General features: G+C 38.8%; 1 protein-coding gene across 2 annotated transcripts; it reads right to left on the bottom strand.

The window, feature by feature from the left end:
- Window positions 1–340: 340 nt before the first annotated feature.
- On the bottom strand, window positions 341–18,257 carry PRDX4 (peroxiredoxin 4). Of its 2 annotated transcripts, XM_057537822.1 has the most exons (7): window positions 17,899–18,253; window positions 14,272–14,389; window positions 11,356–11,472; window positions 8,398–8,520; window positions 4,937–5,067; window positions 3,784–3,818; window positions 341–455 (listed from the first exon to the last, which is right to left on the bottom strand). In XM_057537822.1, exons 1-7 carry the CDS (start codon window positions 18,140–18,142, stop codon window positions 405–407), a joined length of 819 nt encoding a protein of 272 aa, XP_057393805.1. In that variant the 5' UTR covers window positions 18,143–18,253; the 3' UTR covers window positions 341–404. The 2 variants fall into 2 exon arrangements, with proteins under 2 accessions (XP_057393805.1, XP_057393806.1); XM_057537823.1 differs by lacking the exon at window positions 11,356–11,472 and having other exon boundaries at window positions 17,899–18,257.
- Between the last annotated feature and the right edge of the window lie 327 nt (window positions 18,258–18,584).

Here is an 18,584-nt window from a genome sequence, read left to right as displayed (position 1 = left end):
CCCGAAACTAGAAATTAGCCTGTCTGGGTTCAAAGACTGAGTCTACCTTTGCTAGCTAGCTGTTTCCTTATCTGTAAAATAAAGAATTCAAAGAGTTGCTGTGAGAATTAAGTGAAATAATGCACCTAACCTCCTAACACAATGCCTGGTAGATGGCATGTACTCCATAAATGTTAGTTATTACTCTTGTTACTAGTTTGAGTCAGTCTGACATTTTTGTATTTTGGAAAGATAGAGAATAACTGCCTACCTTTTGGCATCAGTGTCTACCAAACACTAAATATCTTTGGACCCTGACATGGATTTTTATATTATTCAAGAAATTACTACTGCAACACAATGTGGTAATAAAACAGTGAACTTTACTGAGAAGTTTCAAGCATCATGACCTGAGGAAGTATTTTTCAGTTCGGTTTATCAAAATATTTGAGCTTTCCAGCTGGATCTGGAATTATCTGTTAAAGAAAAAAAGCAAATTATTCATTTTAAAAGCCAAACTATATCAACAGTAGTCTGACATTAGTTGCTTATCTCTTGACTAAAGGTAAAGATTATTTTGTGTACCAAATTATATCATATATATTTAGGAAAAACTGGATTTGTCCTGCTAATCTCAGCTATCCCAGAAGGCAGATAATTTGCTAGTAAATTAACATCTGTACTCAAGCACCCTCAAATTTACTTACAGCTCTTCTCTTTGCCACCAGGCTTTCATGGCATCTTCAGGTATGGTCTAATTAAATCAAACATGTTAAGAGAGCATGGCTACAGATGTTAATGTATTTTAAAAATCATCTGCTGATGAAGTGATGGTATGCTACAACCTGAAAAGGGGGCAGTGGGTTCAAATGGATTGCTTGGAGGTCCAGAACTGTAACCTTTTAATCTCAAACCGCAAAGTGAAAGAAGTACTCTAAAAACAACATGAGTGCCTATTTAGTGAATGGACAAATGCTCTGAAAGAAAAAGTGTTCCCTCCTAGAGCGTTACAGCCTTAGAAACCTCCTAGGTTTCTCATTTCTTTTTCTTTTTTTTTTTTAATTTATTTTTGGCTGTGTTGGGTCTTCGTTTCTGTGCAAGGGCTTTCTCTAGTTGCGGCAAGCGGGGGCCACTCTTCATCGCGGTGCGCGGGTCTCTCACTATCGCGGCCTCTCTTGTTGCGGAGCACAAGCTCCAGACGCGCAGGCTCAGTAGTTGTGGCTCATGGGCCTAGTTGCTCCGTGGCATGTGGGATCTTCCCAGACCAGGGCTCGAACCCGTGTCCCCTGCATTGGCAGGCAGATTCTCAACCACTGCGTCACCAGGGAAGCCCTCTCATTTCTCACATTAACTGTTACTTGCTAGTTACAGGTAAAGTACATCTATCACTATATAAAAATATAACCTTGTAATTTATTGTAATCAGCTTATGATAGTTCTATATGCATTTTCTTCAGCATAAAATAAATGTTACCTAATTTCAGGCATCACTCCAGGAGTATTTTGTCTTTGCCAATATATAATCTCTCCGCATTCCAATTCAATTCAAGAGTACTTATGGCATAACCACAGGGTGCCAACAGTGTGCTGTACAGTGGGGGATCCAGTGGTAACCACCGAAGTCCCCGCCTTGGAGGCTTGTACAAGCACGTGGGGACGATGTACGTGTACATAACTGCTTTTGATGCAACACACAAAACTAGGACACAGGCTCTGTGACTCAACAGAGGCTGAGATGGCATCAGGGAAGGCCTCAGAGTGGAAGTAGCATTTAAGTTGGTCTTGAAAGGAGAATTTGGAGAATTTAGGGAAGGGGAGAGAGGTACTCCAGGCTACAGAAAGAAAGACCTGAGCAAAGGCACAAAAGCGTGACAGAGTAGGGCTTAGTTTGGGGAAAGATGAGTCACGTGATTTGGTGGGAGCACAGCATGTGTGCATGTGTATGCGCGTGCGTGAATCATGGGACGACGACCAGGGAGAGGCGGTGGAAAGAGAGAACGCAGAAGCTTGAAGGCTGTGCCCCAGCATGAGGACTTTGTACTGCAGAGCCACTAAGAGGTTCCGGTCTGCAGAATGACATGCGTTGGAGAGGAGAGAAACTGAGGTCGGGGAGACAAATCAGGAGGCCTGTGCAATGGAGATGAAAAGTTCATCTATCTTCAAAGAAACGCCACCACCAAACCTTTTCTGACCCTACATCCCCCTCTCCAGCTCTTTTCTTTCCTTCTTCCCTTCACAGCTGTAGTTCTTGAACTAGTTCATACTTCATCTCCTTTTCCTCATCCTACCCTTGCCCTATCCTCAAACCACCTGCTGCCCTCCCTGTGGTCACGAGGGACTCCACATTGCTCAGTCAACTCATGGGACTCCAACCCTCTGTGCACTGGGACACTGGCGCCCTCTCCCATTCCCACAGCTCAGCGTTCTGCCCGCGCCAGCCCTTTCTGCTCCCCCGCCGCGCTGAGCCGCTTCCAGCCTCAGGGCCTCTGCCCCTGCTACTCTTTCTGCACGGCTCCATGCACGACTGGCTCCCTTTCTTCACTCACGTTTCAGCTCAAATATCATCTGAGAAGTCTTTCCTGACCACTTTATCCCCATCCCAGGCACTGTCCCACCGACTCCCATCAACCTGTTTCTAAAAGCATTCGCCACAACTAAAATTAGAACGTAACTCTGAGGGCTGGGACATTGGCTATGGTGTTCACTAGTAAGTATCATCTGGCTATCATCCAAGTTCGAAAAGTTGCCATATAGCAGGTGCTCAAGGAATGTCTGTTGAATGAATGCCCATAAAAACGGAGTAGAATGGTGGTTGCCAGGGGCTGGGGCTGGGGGAAATGGGGAGACGCTGGTCAAAGGGTATAAGCCTTCAGTCTTAGGATGAATAAGTTCTGGGGAGCGGATGCACAGCACGGTTAACTATAGTTAATACTGTTGGTATACTTGAAATTTGCTAGAAGAGTAAATCTTAAGCCTTCTCACGCCACACAAAAAAGGCTAACTGTGAGATGATGGATTTGCTAATTAATCTCATTGTTTTCAACTATAATCTCTTCAAATATTTTCTCAGACCCTTTCTTCTTCTCTTCTTCTTCTGGGACCCCTATAATTCAAACGTTGGTGTGTTTAATGTTGTCCCAAAGGTCTCTGAGACTGTCCTCAATTCTTTTTTTTTTTTTTTTAAATATTTATTTATTTATTTTTTGGTTGTGTTGGGTCTTCGCTTCTGTGCGAGGGCTTTCTCCAGTTGCGGCGAGCGGGGGCCACTCCTCATCGCGGTGCGCAGGCCCCTCACCATCGCGGCCGCTCTTGTTGTGGAGCACATGCTCCAGACGCGCAGGCTCAGCAGTTGTGGCTCACGGGCCCAGTTGCTCCGTGGCACGTGGGATCTTCCCAGACCAGGGCTCGAACCCGTATCCCCTGCATTGGCAGGCAGACTCTCAACCACTGCGCCACCAGGGAAGCCCTGTCCTCAATTCTTTTCATTCTTTCTTCTTTCTTCTGCTCTGCAGTAGTTATTTCCACTATTTTATCTTTCAGGTCACTTATCCGTTCTTCTGCCTCAGTTATTCTGCTATTGATCCCTTCTAGAGAATTTTTAATTTCATTTATTGTGTTGTTCATCATTGTTTGTTTGCTCTTTAGTTCCAAAGAGTGCCTGTAGTCTTATGAGTTCTGCCTAGCAATGTTTACTTCATTTACAAAATCAAGGCAGTTCTATTACAAGGAAAGATTATCCTAGGGTTGGCTTTTTTTTTTTTTTCCCCCAGCCATCCTCTTAACAGAAAAATCAATTTGACGTACTGTTTCACTACCAGGTTTCCATCCTGCAGGGCAGACTGAAAGAAACAAAAATTGGCAAAAGTCAGTTTAAAAACAGAGTTCAGTTCTCTTTAGCAGCTCTTGTGTTTTCTTTTTCCAAATGAAACTGAAAATAGAGCCTATATTAATGAGAACATTGCTACAGGACACTTGACTTCTGTTAGCTCATTGGCTTGCAGCAAGAAATTTTAGTCATGGAGCTTATCAGCAGGCAGCTAATCTATTTTCACTTTTGTCAATTATGTTTAGTTACATTTACAATAGAAGAAACCAAATTGAGAGTTCCTCTAATACAGTTGGAAAGTTTGGGAATCTGGTAAACTGAAAGGTCTGGGTACAGCAAAAATTCCTTGAATGTACATTCCCTTAAGCTTATCTGCTATGTCCTGCAGTATTTTGTAAAGTTTGGGAATCTGGTAAACTGAAAGGTCTGGGTACAGCAAAAATTCCTTGAATGTACATTCCCTTAAGCTTATCTGCTATGTCCTGCAGTATTTTGTACTGATGCCATGGTTCACTGTTTGTCAAAAGAGACTTGAACATTATTTGGAAGGTAGGATTTCCCCTTGATTTAGAGTGCACCCTGACTCAGGCACTGAGTTACACTTTTGAAAGGAATATGTAACATGTGTTCTATTTTAAGATGATCTGACCTTTTCCATTTGGCTACTACAAAAACTTGAAGTGAAAGGATGAAATGACAGATTACCAGTGTGATACTGAATAACCTTAAGGATTTCTGAATTACTTTGAGGAAAAAAAGCTAAATCAAATAATGTAAACATGCAAATAAAACCTACGTTACTAGATACTGCCCGATTGGCCGGTGCATTTTAAGTTTATAGAAACATAATTTGAAAAATTACAGTAGCAGAAACTTCTCTGAGCTTAACCAAAAGGACTATGAAAATAATATTTTGTCCATCCTATTCAGTAAGTAGAATATATTAGTGATATTTTGTTAAAAGCACTTTAAATTATAATTTGATCTGCTTAAAAGACCTAATAATCTGAAAACAATCAGAAGACTTTGGAACCATGAAAATTACTTGTAAGATAAGAAACCAAACCAATTATGCTAGTATCTCTCAAACTAAAAAATCAAGAGGCTATGATGGTTAGAAGGGAAGGGCACCTTCTCCATGTTTGTCGGTGTACTGGAATGCTTGAACCAAACGCAGTGTCTCATCCACAGATCTACCCACAGGAAGGTCATTCAGAGTAATCTGTCTTAGGATTCCTTTGTCATCAATAATGAAGAGACCTCTGTAAAACATAAGAATGGTAAAGGTGAGGACATTTGTTCTCAGTCAAGAAAAATATTAGTTAACGTGAATCCCTGTAGTGCTCACACAGAAGGATGTTATACAGAACCAAAAACACTACTTACCTACTTGACGGGTATGCACATGCACACACCCCCATACCCACACTTATCTACTGTATATTTGGGGATTATCACTGTTAAACGGTAGCTTTAATAATTTGTTTTTGTCTATGAAATGTACTGTAGTATTATCAGTTGAATCTTGACGTGTACTAGGTTTGGGATTGTACTGTAAATGAAATGATTAAACTACCTAGCAAAGCCTTCCTTTGGGTGAAGGAGTGATCCATGTTTCTTATCACTGGCTGTTTAGAATGTCTTTGTATTTCCTTTTTCAGTGGTGGAAAAAGACAAAGTCACCAATATGAAGTTGCCTTTCCTTCTGAATCTTTCTATATGTGATTCACTACTAAGGTCTGGGGAATAATGAGATAGTTCGACCTAAAAGACCTGCTATTGAGATAGGGGTGGCACTGTAAGAGTTAAAGTATACTAGAGATAAAAATTGTCAAAGGATTTTACTATCTATTTATTTCAGTCAATATGGATTTCAACCCAATACTTACTTTGGATTAGAAAAGGATCTCGGGTACTAGGGCTAATTGCTTGTGTACAAGTATTAAAATAATGATGAGATATATATATTTAGTAGAAATACATGGCATTACATATCTAGTACATGAAATCTTATTCCATAATCATGTTAAACATCACTGAAGTGTTCCTGCTCATTCTATAACACCTTTTTTGAATGAGCAACTCAACGTCTGAACTAACTAGGGCTCAATCTCCTTAGACCAGATCAACTTGGCCAAACTCAGGCAAAATTGTTAATTACTACTCATACGGGTATTCTTTCATGTACTACTTTTACAGTTGAAAATTCTCATCAAAGGTGATCAAGTCTGTTCTGAAGTAAGTGACCCTGATGGGAAATTTTGACCTTGCCTCTGTAAGGCACATCATACCAACACACACCACACAAAAACAAATCTGCCTTTTCTTTGGTAGCAAATTGTAGCTTCTGTTTTCTGTTCTGATTTTGTGAACTGCTTCTTTGGTAGACTATGAGACGAAGGCATTTGCCATACTTGGTGTAATATGTATATATGTCTCTTCCACAGAGCAGAGACAGGTCATTCTTACAAAAAGCACGAAATTAAAATGGCAACAGACATCTCAATACCAGCCCCAGAAGCTAAAGGTATCAGGGCAATGCTTTCAAATGTCCACAGGAAAATGCCTTTCAATCTAGAATTCTACACCCAGCCACATTATTAATCAAGCATGAGAGCAGAATAAAAACATTTTCAGACACAGAAGGCCCTCAAGCATTTTACCTTCCAATGACCTTGTATTAGGAAGCTATGAGGATGTGCTTCCCCATAACAAAGGATTACATAAAGAAGGCAGGCAGGCATGGGAGCCAGAAATTTGGGTATCTAATAGAGAAGAGGTGAAGGAAAGTCCCAGGATGCTGGTGCATAAAGTGCTAGGACAACAGCTATGCAGCAGGCCTAGCGAGCCATCAGTCTGACTGGAAGCAGGAGGATGGAGGAAAAAAACTGACAGAGGAAAAATGCAGCACTTAGAGGGGTTACAATCCAGGTGTGGAATTTAGGAATAATTAGTGATGGATATATAGACAACTAAGGGAATGAAAGAAATGAAGTAGTTTATTAGCTACAAGAAAATTAAAAAATTTGCCAGAGGGGAAGGTTATCTTCAGCACACTACACTTAAAAGCTTAGCAGTGAACAATATTTATATAAACACTGAATATTGACTTAATCTGAAATTGTGACACATCATACTGGGAAAATTAATTTGGGGATGATGTAAAAAGGATAAAGTCCTATTTACCATGAAAAATAATACCAAAATTGATATATCCAGGAGATGTATTATATAAGATACTGTTTAGAAATATGGAGTCAAATAATGCAAGCAGTAGCTAAAGGGCTGAAAGTAGCTTCCTCCATGAAGCAGGGCTAGGAGTAAGGAGAGGACTGTTTAAGAAAATGTGACTTTTAAAAACTATGTGCATATATTACTTTGATGAAAGTAAAAAATTAAACAAACTATTGGTTCAAATCACATAAAATAGCTAATATTAGATAATTTTACTTGGTTAATGTTCAAATAATTCTAAATTTTAAAAGTGCCTCAATCTTTTTAGTGGCATATTTACTCTTTGGGAGTTAACTTAGTAATAAACTCTAGGCAGAAACCATTACAGACTTGGCAAGTACCAAAAAAAAAAAGAAAAAAAAAAAGAGAAAGGAACTTGGTAGTGACACATGATACAATATGGATGAACCTTTTTTGAAAACATTATGCTAAGTGAAAGAGGCTAGTCATAAAAGAGCAGATACTGTAGGATTCCATTTATATGAAATGTCCAGAATAGGCAACTAGAAAGACATAAAGTAGATTAGTGGTTGTGTAGGGCTAGGGGAGGGGGACTGGGTGAAATGGGGAGTGACTGCTAATGGGGATGGGATTTCTTTTTGGAGCAATGAAAATGTTCTAAAATTGATTGTGGTGATGGTTGTACAACTCTGTGAATATGCTAAAAACCACTGAATTGTATGCTTTAAATGGGTGAGTTGTATGGTATGTGAATTATATCTCAATAAAGCTGTTATATGAAACCCACAGGATTATAAAATACTGACACCTTCACATAAAACATTAAAAAAACTTAGCACTGCAAAGCAAATCAACAATATATAAGAAAATTAAAACTGTTTCAAGCTGAAGTTGCCCTTTTTTCAAAGAATTCTATCAGTATTTATTAACTCAAGTAACTCAATGAGGGTTGTTGGGTAAAATATTTCCTTAATTTTTCCTTCTCCAAAGACACAGGTTTGCTAAATACTATGATACTTGTATTTAGAAAAACCATTACTAGAGTCAGTTTGGAAAAGAGGAGAAAGAAATGGACAAACAATTTGGGGACCTGGGTTCACGTCTGGGCTCTGCAATTAACTATAGTAACTTTGGCTAAGTCCATGGAACTCTGAATCTGTTTTTAATGTAAAATGACAGGGTTGGTCAAATACCTCTAAATAATCTTCTGGTTCTAACAGTCTATGACACTCACATAGCTTAAGTTGGGCACTTACCAATTATTTTTAATGGTATCTACAACATTTTTGCAAATAGAGCAAATATTTCTTGATCAAACCTTGTACCTTCTAACTCCATTTCAAGGAGGATTACAAATATATTCATATTTGTCATAATGTAAAACCACTGAAAGGTACCTAAGAGTGTGGCCCGAGTCTTCCAGATATACGCCATAGTCCTTTGAGATCTGATGGTTCAAATCTGAAAGAAGTGGAATGCTTATCAGCTGAATTCCTCCTTGTCTTCGATCGGTATTAATCCTGTAACAGAAAATTTACCTTTCAGGGTTAAGTAAATGGCATATATTAAAACAGCACTCTTTCTTTGCATATGCACACAAACATACAACACACATTCTCTAACAAAGACAGGCTAATATACATTCTATTTTTCTTGCCTCTCCCTCCCTTTAACAATATATTCATATCCTTTAAACACTAAATATGGAGATACACATCACATTTTTAATGTACAGACATAATATATGTTACTAATCTCTACTGACAGTCATTTAAACTGATTCCATTTTTTTTGCTTTATAAACACTGCTGGAAAATCCTGATAATTCTCAACTTTGTATACTTGTCTGATTAATTCCTAGAAGTGGAACTATGGATCAAAGGATATGCACTGTAATAAGCATAACCTTAGAATTGTGATTGCAAGACAAAGCCTTGTGAGATAAGCAGGATACAACTGGATGGCATTTTAATATTCTGAGAGACAAGAAATGCAAAGTCCACTTGAAGCAGCAAGGAAGTTAGCTGTAATCTCAGACTCATCAGTCTTCAGATTTAAGTATTCTGCAACTTGAACCTGGGGGATGTGGGTTGGGGCCCTCATGGTAGGACACTGACGTAGCCGTTAGGAAACAGGGAACTGTTGCTCCAGATGTTTGCAGCCCCAGTTCTGACATCCAAGTAGAAATCTCTGGTTGATATGAAACCTATCCAGCTGAGAATGTATCCCGCAAAATTCCTTGGGAAAGCAATCCCAAATTATTTGGGATGACATAACTTTCTCCTTAGTGGATTTGTGTTTTAATCCTGCAAAGATTTAGAATTACTAAAGAAATGAAGCAAATTAAACCCATAGTTTTAATATTTTTATATTTAGAAATAATCAGTATATATTTGTATACTAAATTATTTATAATGTTTAAGATTTGGCATGTTAAAATAACAGATTCACTTTATGATTCCAATTCAAAATGTGTAATCTGAAATTTTAGTTTATAACTAGTAAAGAAACATTTTAAAAGGACTTAAGACACACCTATTTATTAGATTTGCAAGAATTACTTAAGTTCTTGGGAAAATTTGTCTGAAAACTGAGATGCTTAAATATATTAAATATATAACTGCATCTTAAAATAGTTAAGAGAATCAATTACTTAAGGAAATGTAAATTAAATTTAAATTGTAGGGCTTCCCTGGTGGCGCAGTGGTTGAGAGTTTGCCTGCCAATGCAGGGGACACGGGTTCGAGCCCTGGTCTGGGAAGATCCCACGTGCCGCGGAGCAGCTGGGCCCGTGATCCACAACTGCTGAGCCTGCGCGTCTGGAGCCTGTGCTCCGCAACAAGAGGGGCAGCGATGGTGAGAGGCCCGCGCACCGCGATGAAGAGTGGCCCTGGCTTGCCACAACTAGAGAAAGCCCTCGCACAGAAACGAAGACCGAACACAGCCATAAATAAATAAATAAACAAATACTTAAAAAAAAAATTTAAATTGTAGCTCCTGAACCAATTAAAATTTTACTTACATATATATACATACATATATGTGTGTATGTATAATTTACATTTATAATTATAATTTATACACATTTACAGTTATATATACAAATATATATTCATGTATATGTATATATATTTATATACATAATTGTAAATGGAGAAAAACCTGTTTTGACTTTGTTACTTTAATGAATTGAATGTTAAATTTTAAAAGCAAAATAATTCTGAACAATCTTTATTGTGCAAAAATTTTGTGAACAAAATTATGGATGCTATTAAAAACTCACATTAGGGACTTCCCTGGTGGCTCAGTGGCTAAGAATCCACCTGCCAATGCAGGGGACATGGGTTCGAGCCCTGGTCCGGGAAGATCCCACATGCCACAGAGCAACTAAGCCTGTGCTCCACAACTACTGAGCCTGAGCTCTAGAGCCCATGAGCCACAACTACTGAGCCTGCGTGCTGCAACTACTGAAGCCCGCGAGCCTACAGCCTGTGCTCCGCAACAAGAGACGCCACCGCAGTGAGAAGCCTGCGCACCACAACGAAGAGTAGCCCCCGCTCGCCGCAACCAGAGAAAGCCTGCGCTCAGCAACGAAGACCCAATGCAGCCAAAAATAAATAAATAAATTTATAAAACAAAACTCACATCAACATGAACATTTCAATGTTTGAAACATGTTGCCTAACTGCTCTCCAGAAATGCTGAATCAACTGTGTTTGTGTAAGTACCATTTCTTCACACCTTTGTCAACATTAGATGAAATTCTTAAATATTTGAACTCTTGGCCAGACAGAGGAAAAAAATGGCATCTCTTGTCATTTTATTGTAAATTCTCTGCAATTAATTAGGCGGAGCATCTTTTCATGTTTAATGAATTTTAAAAAATTATTTAAAGCATTAATTTAAAAAACCATTGCTTCTTAAAAAGTAATTATAAAAGCTATTTTGAGTTTGACTTAATACTAGACAACTGTGTAACAGAGAGACATGGTATTTTAGATTTTATTTCTCCAGATTAAGGTTACCCAATTTATGATAATAAAGTAATCATACAATTCAGTGGTTTTTGCTATGGATATTACATCTTTTGAATTTAACTTTTTTTCCCAAAATTTGAAATGTCCTATAAAATCCTTAAGCATCTTTACTGTACCTTCATTGAACTAGCAGCTCTCAGATAAATTTATTCCTGAACTGTCTGATAAATAACTATATTCCTGTCATACAAGTACCATGCGCTAACCGATTGTGCCACTGGAGCTCCACTATATTCCTGTCATGTTAAGAGTTGTCTGCCCATAATTTAAGAGTATGTCCATTCTTTTCCCTACAAATATTAAGTTTAAGATACTGACCACGCCAAATGGGTAAACTGTGAATCAACAGAGCATGCTACCACTTCAGTGTTTATCGATCTGAATTCCTCAATTCTATCACCAAAGGCGATGATTTCAGTTGGACACACAAAAGTGCTGAAAGTTAAAAAAAAAAAATTATTCTCAAAATACACATATACTTAGTTTCAAATGATTTTGTTTTTATAAACACCTTTAGTATATAAAAACACACATTAAGAACAATTTTATATATGAAGCTTCTCAAGGTGTAGTCTAAAAAAATGGTTATTTGATCAAATCTTATTTAATTTAAAAAGTATATTATAGAGTTCCCAATTACATCTTGATAAACTTTACTTTTATAACTTAATGGATCAGTGGTCAACCAATGTTCCCTTCTCCCTTATGGCAGCATCCCCCATTTTATTAGCTTTTATTCAATAATACTTTATATAGTGCTTTATAGCTTTCAAAGGATCAATACAAATTTTACATTGTTTCACTATTTTTTTTTAACCTTCCTATGCCAACCCTATGAGCTAGATGCATCTACCTCTATTTTGGAGATGAGGAAATACTCTCCCACCCCCCTCCCTTTCTTGATAAGGTCCTCTTCTACTTACTACCTCGTCTCCCAGTCCTGTTGTCAGAAGGGCACATTTAGAGAATATTACCTTAGGGTAGTATTTTTCAAGCAGTGATAGGGACTCCTTAAGCCAATTTATTGAGTTCCAACCAACATTTAAAAAAAGTGAAATAGAAAATATGATCACACATATATCACACACAGTAAGGGTAAGTTATAAAGCATATACATGTATATATAAGTGCATATATATGTGTCTATTCAGGAGTGATATTAAAAATATTTAACCACCTTAACTCAAGGTTGGCTTTAGCTCTCTCTGGAGGTTTCTGAAAGGGACTAGGTGGGAGGGGCAACTTGGGGAGGGGGTTGGTATGGAAGTTGTTCAGTATTTTAAGGAGCATGACTATATCGGTGCATACAGACTAAGTATTACCTTGTATGTATAAGTGTATTGGGCGGCAATGAAAAATGTATTTCCTACCGTGTGTCATCGTCAAGAAAGTTTGAAAAACAGACTTACAGGACAACAAGTTCCTACCACAGCCCAATAGAGGCTTTTCAAATGTTTCAGTTGTTCGAGTGGAGGACTGCCATATGCAAGCAGACAATTCTAATCCAGATTATGTCCCTGGAAACCTGGCCTATGACATGTATTTTTAATATTTTCCAAAAGGTAGGAATGATCAGCCCCTGCCCTCCTTCCTATTATTCCAAGAAATGCCACCTAGAGACATACTGGCCCAACTTAAAATTTCGGCAGAAAACTGAAATTCTGCAGAATCTCGGCAGAATTCCGACTTTCTTCCTTGCAGACTGTGGCAAATGTCCCAGGATTCTTCCCTCTCTAACCAGGCCCAGTCCGGCAGGCATTACACAGAAACAACAGAAAGAAGCTCTCTCAGCTCCCTGCCCCAGAAGACCACTGCTAACATCATGCTCTAATTAGATATATCTTATTCATTATGGAGTTTTAAACAACACTGGAGAAATAGCATATTTGTCTATGTTATACTAATTTCAAAATTCAGGTTTAGCATCAAATATATTTAATATATGTGTTGCTTTTCAGCTTTACAGCATGAATTTAGAAGGCCTATCATTTTATATATATTAAAATTTCTACTTCTGGTTTCTCTTTGAAGTTAAGTTATATAATACATTTTAGCTAGTCAAGCCATAGTACAAGTTGATTAGAAAGAAGCAAGTTCTTACTAATTTAAAAGATTATATATTATGCAGATTCATGATTTGTTTTAGCCTCAATGTACAAATTTTTATGAGAATTCTATTTGGATTTAGAGTAGGGGGTCAGCAAACTTCAGTTCACAGTCCAAATCTAGCCTATCTTATTTTTTGTAAATAAACTTTCAATGGAGCACAACACTCATTCATTATTGTCTATGTCTGTTTTGTGCTTCAAAGGCAAAAGTGAGTAGTTGCAATGAAGATCACTTTGAGACTAAAATATTTACTATCTGGCCCTGTACAGAAAAACTTTGCTGACCCGTGGCCTAGAGACAACCTAAAGATATGAGCTTAAGTATATCCTCCCTGCAAGTTTAAAATATATTTACTTAGTTCTAGATTACTCCTAATGTAAAAAGGACCTTAATATACAGTGGCAAAGACAGAAGAATCTTCTATTTACTTTTGTAACCAAAAAATATATTCAAACAAAAAAGATAAAAGTTGGGATAACTCTCTTTGGTATCTTTTCACTTTCATGGAATTTGAAAAACACTCAAAGTTAAATCCTCAATGTGACTAAAGTTCCAAGAGTATTTACTTTGAGTCAACTTTCTATCTACAAAAGTGCTCACTGCCAGAGTTAAAGAGAACTACCCCCATAACCATAATTTATATTAATAGGTATTATTCCTTAAGCATATCCAGTATTTTCAGGAAAATGTTCAAGTCACAGAAAAGCAACAGATGTAGCAAAGAATAAAAATAGTAAAACCATAGTTAAACGGCATCACCAGAGAAAAAGGCTTATAAACATTCAAGTTAACAAACAGATTTGTGGCATAAGTCTTGCTATTAAATGCTTTCTAAAATATTCTCAGTCCATTTTCTTGCCTTACTAAGTATAGCTTAATGAATATAAATGTGGCTTTCCTCTAATGACTACATTATGATAACACAATCATGTAGATATAAGTACCGGGGTCAATGGGTTATGATTCTGAAATATATTCAAGATGTTACCTTCTTGAAAAAACTCATCTCAGTTTTCCCTTTAAGAACAAGTGCTAAATAAAATAATTTCTAACTATTTGATGTTGTTGAATAATGATTGATAATGACTGAGGTTTTACTAGCTGCTATGTACATGTATTACTTACAAATCAAGTGGGTAGAAGAAAAAAACCAGGTATTTCCCACGATAATCAGTTAACTTCAGCTCCTTAAATTCTCCATTTATCACAGCTGTTCCTTCCCAATAAGGTGCTGGCTTGGAAACTAAGAAAGAAAAATATATGATGTTCTTTAACAATGAGAAGGTTGGTGGGAACACAGAAGGACATTTTTAGGAAATCACTAAAAATCAAGGCTTCAGAATCTTTGGACCTCTTTAGCAGTCTGGTGATGCTGATGGACTTCTCAGAATAGTGTTACTGAATGCATAAAATATTTAGAATTGCAAAGGAAACCAATTACATTGAAATGCAATTATCAAAACTATCAAAAAAGAAACTGGTGATAATATTAAGATTTGTGTCATTTTATTAACACTTTAAAACTGCAAGATCTAGCAGTGATCTAGTAACTACCCAAGATTATGATGAGTGTAAATGATGTTTCAGGATACTTGCAACAACCATAATGTGGCATGAAAATATCTGTGACTCTACTGGAGACAAGTACAAGCAAGTACTGCTGAAGCTAAGGTGGTTTGTTGCTGATGTTCATAATGGAAAGAAATGCCAAATTTCAGTGGAAGGTTAGTGAAAATAAAGATTTTTTTCCTATTCATGTTCACAGACCCCCTACATTCCATCCCTTCACTAAACCCTACTGGATACTTCACTATAGCCCCTCCAAGTTAATCAACTTCCTACTTTCAAATATTTAGACTTTTGGTTCTCTAATGGCAGTATTCCAGATGTACTAATTTAAATGCTTGTCCAATTTCTCACATACACATGGAGGACCTGCTGCTACATTCAAGGAAAAGGAAATCTGCAAATATACCAGGACAGAAGTGTAAAATCCCAGAGCATGGGATAATTTTCCAGGGCTTTGAAAGAGGAGACCCCTCTTGAACAGGTTTCAAGTGACCTAATGGAAATTGAATAGTTCATGCTGCTTTCTTGTAAGGGCATGCTGTAAGTCTAGCCAACACGCTTTGATAATAATGTACCTTGATCTTCTGTTAACACATTCAGATAGCACTTAAACTTTCAGAACCATTACATACATTAAAGTCAATACTTGCTTCCAAGTTTGACTAAGGTTCCTAGAAAGTAAGGTTTAATAGCCAGCATTTATTGTATTTTGTATAATATCCAGCATTTTGGGTAACTGAAAATAGAGACAAACTTAAGATTAATTTCTCTGTGAAGTTAATACATAACACATGGTTCCTTATCTTGAGCCAGAAATATCTTGATCTGATTTGGTAAAGGCCAGGAGGGAGAATTAGATAGCAGAAGGATACAGAACTATATATGCTTTATATACATTACTTAAAATGCTACTCAAGTGTGAGGTTATAATTGTAACAATGTGTTGCAGGGACTTCCCTGGTGGTCCAGTGGTTAAGACTCCCTAGTCAGGGAACTAAGATCCCACATGCCCTGTGGTGTGGCGTGGCCAAATAAATAAAATTAAATAAAATAAATCTTCTATAATAAATTGACTATAATTTAAAAAAATAATGTGTTACAATGATAGTCCTTAATGATTTTAGCATATTGGGAAAACCAATAAAACTGAAAAATTCTGTTCTGAAAATCTTGATTTTGGCAATTTTGGGTTCTTTTTTTCTTTTTCTTTTTTAAACACTGATAGAATACTTTATTGTTATTATTTGGCTTAGCAAATCGGTAAAGATTTGTTAAATGATAACACAATGTTGGCAAGGTGGTGGAAAGGCAGGCCCTCGTATCCTGGATATGGCTTGCTTGCTTGCTTTTTTTTTTTTCCTTGGGAAATTTTGGGTTCTTGATTTAAGAACTGCAGTGTTCAAAAAAAACCAAAACTGTCATCAGTTTATAGAGCAAAAAGAATGCAGTTTGCTAAGATCTATAAATGGAATTCCCAAAGCAACCCCTTGCATGTATTAAAAAACAAACAAAAATTGTCCCGAATATAAATCATATAATTAATAAAGCAAATGCAGAGCAGTATAAAGAAGAATATTTAAATCCCCTCTCCCCATAACCCCCATCAATTTAACTACTGTTAACATTTTGATGTCTTTCCTTCCAGTCTTTTTTAAACACACAAATTTGGATCACGTTGTGCCCCACTTTTTAAAAAAGGAAGCAGTAGATCATGAACAGTTTTTCATGTTATTAAAAATTATTTGAAAGTATGAACTTAATAGTGCCATAATATTCCATTTTATGAATGAAAAGTCCTTGTAATTTTAATTCTAGATGAGCCTGCACATGAGAGAAATATAGCAAATACCTAAAACTTGAAAAGGTTTGCTGGTAGAGGAAAATCTATTATTACTACTATTTTTTGCTTCCATGTGCAGACTTGGATGGGATTTGTTATGGAAAATATAGGTAATGCCAATAAACACTTAACTGGCTGACATATTTCAAAATATCTTCCCAGGCAAGTAAAACCAATGGGACTTGGAAATACGATTTTAAAAGTGCAACACTAGCTTTTTTAAAAACAAAAATCTAAAGATAACTTTCAGTAGGAAAGAACTGCAGATGTTTAAGGAGGCGAAAGGGTTTTTCTCATTTATCACTCCCACTCCATCCTAAGGCATAACAACATCCAATTTAACACTGGGGATTCATAATTGTGAAGCACTACTTTTTTTCACTGAACCTGGGCAAGGAGCATTCTGTAACTGTACCACAAAAGCCAAATGGTCAGTAGGAAAAGCAAGTTACTTAAAAGCGAGTAAGGGACAGTCTTTATCCTTTAGCCCCTAGCCACTTTTTTTGGGCTAATCTTAACATCCAGATGCAGCAGGCCACAACTTTCTCAGTATCTACTTAGTCTGACGTGTCCTTCCTGAAAGTGGCCATTAGTTGTGTACACTGGACAGAAATGCAAATAATCAAAAGCCAAATTGGCAGGACACAAATTTGCCACGAGGTTTATCATCAACCCAAATGCATTACTTCTAACCTCCCTTTTCCCATTTCCCTACAAAGAGCCTCCAAAGTACACCCTGTAACAAGTTCCTCATTTGAGAAACACAAAGGATACCCATTAACTACACAGGTCTTTGGGAAGGTGGCTTTTAATAATCTTCTTTCTAAGATGCAACAACAATCAAAGAAAAAAGAAAAATGAAACGTTTGCCCTCTTGAGCATTTTGTTTAGCCACTTTTCTGTTTAATCAAACTTTCTGTGAATCATTATTCAACTTATCAATGCATTCTTCCCCGAAATCGCAGAACAGACGCGATGTGCTGCAGGCTCTTTGCGATGTTTGAGGAAGTGTTTCAGTTTGCACAACATCCTCGTTGCCTGCAAGCCCAGGACCAGGGCCACCCTCTTTCCCTCATCTGTGGCTTCTGGGGTAACCACTACTTCTTCCAAAATCTGATTAGTGGAACCCATCCCTTTCTTCACACCTGGCACCCCCTTCCATCCCCCCCCACCCCCCAAGGAGAGAGCCAGGCTCTCCCCGGGACCGGAGGCAGCCCAGGGGGTGCCGCCCAAGCCAGGCCCCCGGGTAGCCACCGTAACCAGGGTACATGTGTCTCCTGATCCTCCCCATCTCCCGCCTCCCTCTGCCACCGGTCACCCCGCCTTGGCGGGGCACCACCTACTCTTGGCTTTGCTGAGGTGCAGGGAGTGGTCGGCGACCGAAACCCGGGACGCCTCCCCCGGGTACACTTGTCCACCCGCGTAGAAGTGGCACTCCTCTTCGCGGGTTCGGGGCCTCTCCTCCGCCTCCAAGCCCCACAGAGCTTCGGCCGGCAGCAGGAACAGCAGCAGCAGCAGCAGCAGTAGCTTTCGGCTCCGGCCAGGGGCCGAAGTCGTCGCGGGTAGCGGCGGCCGCGGCGCCTCCATGACCACGCAAGGGTAGTCGCACGTCCCTTGGCTCGAGAGCTACTTCTCCCACCTCCTGGCAGTTACAACCGCGCGCCCGACGCCCGCGGGAGCCGAAGCGCGGCCTCGCGAGAGCTGCCCCGCCTCCTCCCTCCCCCGCCTCCTCCCCACTCCCCCTGTCCCTCGCTTCCCGGGCTCCCCCCCACCCCGCCCCGCCACGTGGGCGTCTGCCCCGCCTGCTCAGCTCCCGCAGGCGTTTGCGCATGCGCCCTGGGGCGGGCCAAGGCTGGGAGCTTAGCCTAACTCTGCAGAGCGGCGTCGCCCGTGACTGGTGTCGTGTGCTCCCGCCCTTGCGCTGGGCTAGACATCCTTTTACGTCATCTCTTCCACAAAGCCTCGCCACCGCACACCATCCCCGCAAAAAAGTGAGACGAACTTTTCTGCCTCTGAACGGCTTGCACTT

Source organism: Balaenoptera acutorostrata, chromosome X (genome assembly GCF_949987535.1).
Source record: "Balaenoptera acutorostrata chromosome X, mBalAcu1.1, whole genome shotgun sequence".
In the NCBI taxonomy this organism is placed as follows: Eukaryota; Metazoa; Chordata; class Mammalia; order Artiodactyla; family Balaenopteridae; genus Balaenoptera; species Balaenoptera acutorostrata.
This window is presented reverse-complemented; position numbering and strand designations above follow the sequence as displayed.

Bases quoted from the DNA above. Each gene is read 5' to 3' on its own strand.
- PRDX4 (XM_057537822.1), bottom strand. From the start codon at position 18,142: ATGGAGGCGCCGCGGCCGCCGCTACCCGCGACGACTTCGGCCCCTGGC. The intron at 14,390-17,898 runs GTAGGTGGTGCC...TTTCTTTCTTAG, and splicing joins GCACCTCAGCAAAGCCAAGA to TTTCCAAGCCAGCACCTTAT. The intron at 3,819-4,936 runs GTGCCCTTCCCT...TGTTTCTTTCAG, and splicing joins CACCGACAAACATGGAGAAG to TCTGCCCTGCAGGATGGAAA.